At 50.0% G+C, this 9,197-nt stretch overlaps 1 protein-coding gene across 6 annotated transcripts; it reads right to left on the reverse strand.

Annotated features, from left to right (window-relative positions):
• Positions 1-272: 272 nt before the first annotated feature.
• On the reverse strand, positions 273-6,193 carry SOD3 (superoxide dismutase 3). Of its 6 annotated transcripts, none has more exons than XM_086407789.1 (4): positions 6,127-6,193; positions 3,369-3,504; positions 2,491-2,731; positions 273-1,937 (listed from the first exon to the last, which is right to left on the reverse strand). In XM_086407789.1, exons 3-4 carry the CDS (start codon positions 2,646-2,648, stop codon positions 1,196-1,198), a joined length of 900 nt encoding a protein of 299 aa, XP_086263915.1. In that variant the 5' UTR covers positions 2,649-2,731; positions 3,369-3,504; positions 6,127-6,193; the 3' UTR covers positions 273-1,195. The 6 variants fall into 6 exon arrangements, with proteins under 6 accessions (XP_086263915.1, XP_086263916.1, XP_086263917.1 ...); XM_086407790.1 differs by having other exon boundaries at positions 6,096-6,193; XM_086407791.1 differs by lacking the exon at positions 2,491-2,731.
• Between the last annotated feature and the right edge of the window lie 3,004 nt (positions 6,194-9,197).

Genomic DNA, 9,197 nt, shown 5'->3' on the forward strand with positions numbered 1-9,197 from the left:
CTGCCTTTGAACTCTACAGCTCTGGGATGTAGCCCAGGAAGCTGTTTTTTTGTTTATTTTGCCACTTCCCTAAGTGATCTTGGTTTCCTCCCTCTTGCGAGCTCCACCCAAATGCATAAGGATCAATAGGTGATTAAATTTTGCAGAGGAGCTATGTAGGGAAGAAAGAGAAGTCCTACAGGGATTTGGGAAACGTCTTTACCATTCCTCAAAAATAGCTGAGCCAGGAAGAAGCATCAAAAAAGAAAAAAGTAACCAAGGCCCCCATGAAGTACTGATTTGCTGAGTTTTTAATGTGCAATGCAAATATTGTCAAACAACCCCCAAAGGAGCTGCTTTCTTGAGGGAGTGGGGGGTGGAGGTGGCGGGGGGGAAATACCTGGAGACACCTGGAAGAGGCACCTAAGTGCAGGCTGCACAAGCTACGGGGGCAGAGGTGGGGGAGTGGTGGTAGGCAAATTCTGGAGGGGTCTCAGAATGCCTAGAAGGAGCCCATAGGAGGTGGGGGTAGGTGGGTGATTAGGGCATAGAGGGATCTCAGGGCTCACAAGGTAAAGATGTGGGTGTCAAGGTGGAAAGGGACCTCAGAGAGTCTGGAAGACCCTCAGGGTTCATGCGTTTACTTCGGTATCTCTGGGGGTTCCTCAGAGCTCGGGGTGCCCTCAGGATGAAAGGGGGGGTGTCTCAATATACACAGTTGAAGACCTCAAAGTGAAGGGGATTTTCAGTTAGATCCTAGCCATGGCAGAAGTGGTACTCCAGAGTACAGAGTGTCTCCGGGAGGGGAAGGAGAAAAATCAAGGTGAGCGGGTAGGCGGCTTGGGGTCTCAAGGAGGGGATCGTGGGCCTTGAAGAGGCGTCAGGATGTTGAGGGGTCCCAGGGTTCCCCAGGATGCGTAGAAGGGGTCCTGGGTCACATAGAGAGCATCTTGGGTGCTTGGAGGAATGTCAGGGTATAGAAAGGTCTGGGGTCCTTGGGAGAGATGTCACAGCGTACAGGGATACTGGGGTACGTTGTGGGAGGTGGGGGCGGCGCTGAGGCACACAGAGGGGATCTCGGGAGCCTGGAGAGAAGTCCGGGCATGGAGCGGTCTAGGGGCACTTAGAGGGGAGTCGGGGCATGGAAAGGCTCCCGGAGCGCATAGAAGGGGTCTGCGGCGCGCGGTCGGAGCTCAGGGCCACCTAGGTGGAGCGCTCAGACGGCCTTACACTCGCTCTCGCGCCGCCGCTTCTTCCGCTCCGCGTGCTCCTGCGTTTGGCGTGCCCAGGGCCCGGGGCCACACAGACCCACCACGCAGCAGGCAAGCCGGCGGCCGGCGTTACCGTTCTCCAGACTGGCCTGATTGCCGCCGCGGCCCATGTCGTCCTCGCCCGCGTGGACCACCACGGCACGGCCCGCGATCGAATGCGGGCCGGTGAGCGAGGCAGCCAGGCCAGAGCGGTACTTCCAGACCTGGCCATCGCGCACGGCGAAGTTGCCGAAGTCGCCCGGGTGCTGCGGGTGCGGCACGGACATCGGGTTGTAGTGCGGCCCGGTGGAGTCGCAGCCCTGGCTCAGGTCCCCAAACTGGTGCACGTGGATGGCACGGCTTGTGCCGTTGGGCTCATTCGGGAAGCCCTCAAGGTGGAAGAAGGCCTCCAGCAGGGCGCCAGGCCGGAGCTGCCGGAAGAGCACGAGGCCGCTGACCCGGGGCTGCTCCGCCTCCAGCGTGGCCGACGGCAGCACCCGGCAGACGGCATGGAGCGCCGCGTCCGGGTCGATGGCCGCCGCCTGCCGCTGCATCATCTCCTGCCAGATCTCCGTCACCTTGGCGTGCATGTCGCGGATCTGCTCCTCCGTGTTGGAGCCCATCTGCTGCTGGATCTGGTCGGCCGAGGCATAGGCCACCAGGACCACAGAGGCACAGAGCAGCGCCAGCATGGCCAGAGTCGAGCACCTGCGGGCACCCCCGGGGGTGGGGGCGGAACGAGGCTTAGTCGCTGCAAACCTGGAATCCCAGACCCTCCGGGGTCCTTGACTCCAGACCCTTCCTGCTGTGAGGGGCTTTCTTGCCCAGCGTGCTTTTTTTTTGTTATTTTGGCCCCTGTCTCTCCAGGGCCTGCTGTATTCCTGAAACTGGGCTAGGTGCTGCCGTTGTAAAGATGGATGAGGAATAATCTCAAGAAACTCACAGGGATCTTTCTGAGCCACAAGTCTTATCGTGATCCTCCCAACTACCATCTCCATAGCAATGTGAGTCCGGGACATTGGCCTAGGGGTGGGCTTCCCTGGTGGCTCAGACTGTAAAGAATTCGCCTGCAATGTGGGAGACCTTTGGGTTCCATCCATGGGTTGGGAAGATCCCCTGAAGGAGGGCATGGCAACCCACTCAGTACTCTTGTCTGGAGAAACCCCATGGACAGAGGAGCCTGGTGGGCTACAGTCCATGGGGTCATGAAGAGTCAGACACAAAAGAGCCACTAAGCACAACAGGGGTTGTCTCAGGCTACCTGAGGGAGGCTCTGTTGGCCCTTCCAGATCTCCTTCTTCTCAGCATCTCTGCCCCCTCATCTCCTGCCACTCTTTTTCTGCATCCTCTTAGACTGGCAGCATAAGGCTTGCTGCCGCTGCTTCTTGCACTTGCTATGTGCTCTCTGAAGTGGCCCATCCCCTCCTCTCTGCCATGTTCTGTAGACTTGAAGCCAGAAACTCAGTCTTATTCATCTGTATCCCCAGCATCTGGGCCTGCACCTGGCAGTAGGAGACATTTAATATGTGAATTCACATCCCATGTGAATGTGGGATGAGGAGTTCACTGAGAGACAGATGTGTCATCAGATCATTCCAATGCTATCCTCTGATTGAAGATGGAGCTTTGTGCAGGGCAAGGCCAGAATAAGCAATGTGCGTCTCCATGGGGGACTCCAGGAGGGCTTCCCACAGGACGAGTAGAAGCTTTTCAGCCAAGCCAGGTCAGAAGCCCATTTCAGGCAGGAGGCACAACATGAGCGTTCACAGACTGTGAAGGGACACAGTTTGTATGGGGCATGGGGGAAATTTAGTGTGGTTGGGATGCAGCCTGTGCCACCAGGGGGGAGTCGAGGCTGAAGAGGGAGCTTTGGGCCAAGGAGGGAGGGGCTGGGTTTGCTCTGCTAAAGTGCGTGGTTATTAACCAGGAGGCTAGTGCTGGTAGAAGTTTTTAAGCAGAAAAGTGAGTTTTGAGATAGTTTTTAGTCTGGCAGGAGAAAGGATGTGGGCTAGACTTCGGGAATGGAGAGGACAGAGGAGAAGGGATGGGAAGACCTCAGGGAGAAATGGAGACAGGCAGAGGGTGATGAATTAGGGGGCAGCAGCAGCAATCCAAACCAAAAATGATGAAGGCTGTTACCAAAGTGGAGGCAACACGGTTTCAGGAGTGCTTCAAACGGTTTCACGGTTTGGGTACCACTGGCAGTGGAGAAGAGGAGCTGGGGATGACTGAGTTCCCAGCAGGGGAGACTGGATGATGGATGGTGTACCAGGCCCTGAGAAGACAGGAGAGAGGGCAAGTTTCACCCAAGCTTGCTAAGGGTAAGATCCCAGGTGGGATGTTGGGCAGACGGTTGTAAATGGGAGTTCTGGCCCTTGGAAGAGGCAGTGTCAGTGGAAGGGGTTCTCAGTGTTTGTTGGCTACACATCAGATTCTGAATCTTAAAATTCAGATACCCAGGCTACACCCTAAGAGAGTCTGATTCAGTGGGCATGAGTTGTTTAATTTTGTTTTATTTTATTTATAGCTCTGGTACCCAACCAGGAATTTTAAAGCAAGACACATATACTAACTGCAGTATTGTGGGGGAAATTTCTGACTCTGCCTTAGCTATAAGACAAGGCTGTAAGACCACCAAGGATCACTAGGAAGGTTAAATGAGATACGAGATGACAGGCCATTTTCACATTTTTAAGCCTGCCCACAGGGATCAATGCTGCCTCTAAAGAGCTGGTTTGAGCGTCAACTGCATTGTCAAAGGCCTTCTCCAACCTCAAAGCAGATGCCATTTTAAAGTTAAAATCTGGGATTGAGTGTTTATTCCTTCCATAATCATTACAGAAAGACAATCTAGTATGGTGATTAAAATCATGGATTCCAGAACTCCCTGGATCTGAAGCCTGACACTGCCACTTTACTTACTCCCTTAGAGTTAGCATACTTGTTATTTTTGTTACAGAGTACCAGAGAAAGTGCTGGACTGCAGAGTCTAGTTGGGCTCACCCTCCTCTCTGAGCCTTCTGTTTTCTTATATGCAAATAGAGATAATCATACTTACCTTAGAGACTTGCTGTAATGCTTGAAAGACACAATTAGAATCGCTAACATTTACTGAACACACATACAGGCACTATTAAAAACACTTTGCAAATGTTAATTCATGTAGCCTCCCAAGAACCCTCTGGGGTGGTTGTACTGTTACCCCCATTCTAGAGCACAGAGAAACTGAGGCACAAAAAGGTGAATGTTGTACAGACAACTAAGTCATGTCCAACTCTTTGTGACCCCATAAACTGTAGCACACCAGGCTCCTTGGTCCTCCACTATCTCCCAGAGTTACACATTCAATAATAGCTGAGGCAGAATGTGAAGGGGTGTGGTCTGCCCCAAGCCCAGGGTTTAGGCACCACACTGTATAGCTCTCATCAGAGGCAATTAACCCAGAGCCTGGTACATAAAACATTCCCAGTAAGCGGCAGCTCTTTGCTATCAGAGAAAAACTGCTGATAAGGATTTCAGGACTATCCACTGAAAGGTGCTATTGAAGCTGTGGGAGGAGGAGGTGGCCAGGAAAGGCTCCAAGAAGGAGTGACAGGTAGGAGGAGAGGTCCAGAAAGTGACATCAAGGGAAGCACTTCTGACATGGCCTGGTTACTATGATAAAGCCCCAGGGATCCGGGGCGGGAATAGAGGACTATCCCTGAGGCCACATCTTGGCCTCAAGCTCTCCATCACTACCGACCACCCCTGTCCTTTTGAGCTGGTCCTACCCCTCAGGAGGGCTCTGCCAACTGAAAGGTTTTTCACTGAAAGCATACAGCAAAAACAGGTTGTTTTGGACATGTCCACAAAGCTTTCTTTTCCAAAAATGCTTGGGTCATAATTAACACTTGAAGGAGATGTTTTTGTCTTAAAAAGAGAGAGAGAATGTGTGTGCGTGTGTGTGTGTGTGTGCGTGCGTGTCACTTAGTCGTGTCCGACTCTTTGCAAGTCCATGGGCTATAGGCCACCAGGCTCCCCTGTCCATGGAACTCTCCTGGGAAGAATACTGGAGTGGGTTGCCTTTCCCTTCTCCAGGGCATCTTCCCTACCCAGGGATCGAACCTGAGTCTCCTGCATTGCAGGTGGATTCTTTACTTTCTGAGCCACCAGGGAAGCCCTCTTAAATAAAAGAGACTTCTTCTTAAACCCCAGGTAAAACTCCTTGGGTCTTAAGCTTTTCACTTCGAGCCCTCCAGTTCAGCTCGCAGAAGGCTCACCCTTCTCAGTCTCTCAGTTTGAGCTGTAAATGACCAAGTGGTTTCAGAAGGGCTTGCTTGTTCCGGAGGGGAGAACAAAGTTATCAGGGAACAGAGCAAGCTACCAAGCTGGTGCCTCCTTCCTGGGTTTGGGTTTGAGAAAACTGTTTACTCCCCACCCCCTCAAAGACTCCAGGGTGTTCTAATGCCTGGGTGCCCTATGAGATGGGGTCCCGGCTGTGAGTCTGAGCCTGCGGGGTCCTCCCTTTGTGCCTCTCCTAAGCAGATGGCTTTTCCTCGCCACCCACACCAGGCAACATCCAGAAACATCTACCTTCCTCACTCCACATCTCTCTTTTCTCTAACCCAGAGGATGCTGAGGTCCTCTTGAAGAGCATTAACGGATCCCCAAACAGTCACTTCCTGCCTCCGCCCATTGCCTTCCTCAGCCCTCTCACCACCGCCCTCCTCCTCCCCTTCAGAGCAGCTGGACTCTGTCAAGAAGTGCGTTTTCTCCCATGAAAATGTTCAAATCCTTTTCCTATAAGAGGCTGGATGCCCTGCCCCAGTTTCAGACTCAGTAAGCATACTCTGAGAAGAGTGAAATGAACCTCGACTTCACACCCACCTTTCCAGCTCTTCAAAGAGCGCTATCTCACCTGGGACCCGAGGAGCAGCACCTCACCAGCTGGTCACAGGAATGCGGGCAACTCCCGGGCTGTTTGTGACTGAGCAGGGCAGCCTCTGGGGGAGTGGTCACTGAGAGGAAAGAAGGTCATTGGGCTGGTTTAGGCAGGGAAGCTGGCCAGGCAGTCCTTGTTGTGGAATTGCCTCACCTCCCCCAGCTCTGTCCCCTCCCCGCAGTCCCTCCCCAGCCCCGCGTTCCCTGGCCAAGTATTCCTTTTCGTGACTTCACTGAGTTGTGCAGACGTAGCAAGTGACCTTCAGGGCACAGCAGGGGAATAAAAAGTAGACAGAAAATAGCTTGTTTGGAGAGGTGTACAATGGTCTCTTTCTTGAGACGCCCTTTGCTGTCCCCTGATTTCCTCAGCTCTTGATTTACTTTTGCTGGATGTCTAAGATGGAAATGGACATCCTGCAAAAATGCATAATGTTTTCTCCAGGACCGTGCTTCCACACCTGTGAGAGATGAGACGCAGGCGGGGTAGCAGTTACCCACTCAGGATGCAGAGTCCAAGCCGTGCACTTCCTAAGGATGTGCCTGTGCCTCCGTTTCATCATCTGTAACATGGGGAGGTGAGGCTAACCCAGTGCCCTGCCCATAGTCCCACTCATCCTGTTCTCGCTTCCTTATTAAAGTTATGGAGGAGTCCTTTAAAAGAATGAGTAGTGTGGAGGAACCACTTTCACTTCCCCAGTGCCCTTTTTCTCCTTCTTTTGCCATGATCTTTCCTCAATCACAGCAGTTCTTTCCAGAAATAGAAGCTCCCTGCCCCCCACCCCAGAAAAGCCCACATTGGAAAAGGCAGCTTGCCTGCCTGCCTGTCTGCCCTCCAGCCTGCTTTCAATAAATGCTTAGTGGGTGCTCACTCTGTTGTGTACTGGTACCCAAAGCTGTGTGAGTCCCTGCCTTTTGGGGTTCATACTCCAGGGAGGGAACAGCAGTGTCAACAGATCCATCCAGTACAGAGTGGGGACTGCAACTGGGGAAGCAAAGCCAGGGCCCCTAGAGACCCAGACCCTTGTCCTGACCTCAGGAAAGCTTGTTCACAATCTAGACTTCTGGGCCCCATCCCAGGCTAAGTTAATCCTTTGCCAGCAGGGCTTCCTGGAATCATCTTTTTAAAAACTAGCTATTCTAGAGTATGGGCTTCTCAGGTGGCTCAGTGGTAAAGAATTCACCTGCCAAGCATTAGACACAGATTTGATCCCTGGGTCAGGAAGATCCCCTGGAGGAGGAAATGGCAGCCCACTCCAGTATTCTTGCCTAGGAAATCCCGTGGACAGAGGAACCTGGCCCTCTACAGTCCATGGGGTTGCAAAAGAGTTGGACATGATGTAGCAACTGAAACAACAAGAATTCTGGGGTACAACCAGGTTTGGAAACCTCTGCTTGGCAGGCAGAACTCAAACTAAAGATCTTGTCCTGGAGCAGCCATTGCACAAGATAAGATGGAGACTTCTGGGCACTCAGAGCCTCCAGCCTCTACCCTGGCATCAGCCCACCTGGCACACTGAGAACTCGGGCATCATGGGCTCAGTCCCTCCCACTCTGCATTCTGTTGATGGGCGTAGGTGCCTTTGACTAATGACTTTTCTGAGTTCCAGATGCTGCCCTCCACTCTACCTCACCCTGAAACATTCTGGTTTCCCGTTCTGAATTGTCCATCCAACTGAAAAAAAAAAAAATGAAATCTGTATTTTCATTGTTATTGAAGTAAGAATTGTATCAGTTCATAACTACTGTATGAAGTAGCACTTTCTTTTATTTAAGCAGTTAGTTTTATTTAAGGGCCAAGAAAGATTTCCTCTGCTATGATATTCTAGGATTGGTATTAAAATCCATTTTCACTTTCCTTTTTATGGCATTCTAGGAGAAATTTGCTTTTTCTCCTACCCAACCTCGTGAACATCCATGCACCACTCCTTTGGCAATAGCCCCCCAATTTCCTTCTTGGAAACCACTGCATTTTCAGTCCATGCAAGTAGTATTGATTCACGCTTTGCTCCAGAGGTGGGTTCCTGACCAGTCATAATATTGCATTAGTTCCAGAATAATACATTCAGAGCCAGTAAGATGCAGTGACATTTTTGCTGGGACTGTTATGAAGGATGCATCTTCTCTTTCCCAATGGACTTGAAACTGGAGGAGAAAGGGTAAAGTTATTGTACCCCCTTGCTCCACTCAGGGAAAACCCATCTGAGGATGGGGCCAGTGGAGGGAAGTAGAATAAAAGTAGAGTGATATTTGGACCCAGTTGCAGTGTTTAAGCCCCTGGATCCAGCTGTACCTGAAACTGTTTTCATTATGTGAGTCAAATACATTCTTTTTTTTGTTTGTTTTTTAATGGACAAATGATTTATTGGTAGTTTTTGTACCTTTTTAGTAATATACACATTTTATAATACATATATTTAAACATAGCCTAATAAACAATACATTCTATTTTTCTATTCCTACAACATGTATTAAAACCAGAAACTCTTAACAGCATTTGTCTTTGGGGTGCAGAACTGAGAATGAGGAAGGAGAGGAAGAAGCATCCTAATCACCATTTGGAGTTTTTTTCCTAAAATTATTTATGAGAAAGCATTACTTCATTAAAAAATTATTTATAATTTATTGTTTTTAATAGACTAGTATGTTTTACCAGTCTATTACAAAATACCTTCTCTTTCTGCTCAAGTTGTTTGGGCTGCATTTTCTGTACTTGAGACCAAACACTTTACAAAACACTTTCTCACATACTGTTTTATTTAATGCTTGCATTAATTTTGTGGGATAGGTGTTAATTTGCCCAGTTTGTAGATAAGGAAATGAGATTCAGAAGGAATATTCTTTCTGAATAATAGGTCAATTATACTTCAGTTTTTTTAAAGAAAAGAACAGGCTGAAAGTTTCAGTGTTATAACATGGCAAAGGCAAAATTTAAACTCAAGAGTCTCTGATTGCTGATCCTGGTCCCTTAATCATTATGTTTTATTACCTCCAAAAGTCTGAAGGGGAGATGAAAGAAAAGTTCGAAACAAATGACTCTGTACCTCCCAG

The sequence above is a fragment of the Bos grunniens genome, chromosome 6 (assembly GCF_055505025.1).
Source record: "Bos grunniens cultivar Pamir isolate PY7600 chromosome 6, Bosgru_T2T1.0, whole genome shotgun sequence".
NCBI lineage: Eukaryota > Metazoa > Chordata > Mammalia > Artiodactyla > Bovidae > Bos > Bos grunniens.

What these genes read in the sequence shown, in the direction of transcription:
- SOD3 (XM_086407789.1), bottom strand. Translation starts at nt 2,648, where the DNA reads ATGGGCCACTTCAGAGAGCACATAGCAAGTGCAAGAAGCAGCGGCAGC. An exon ending in GCCAACAGAGCCTCCCTCAG is followed by an intron (nt 1,938 to 2,490) that starts GTAGCCTGAGAC and finishes GGGTGCCCGCAG; the next exon opens with GTGCTCGACTCTGGCCATGC.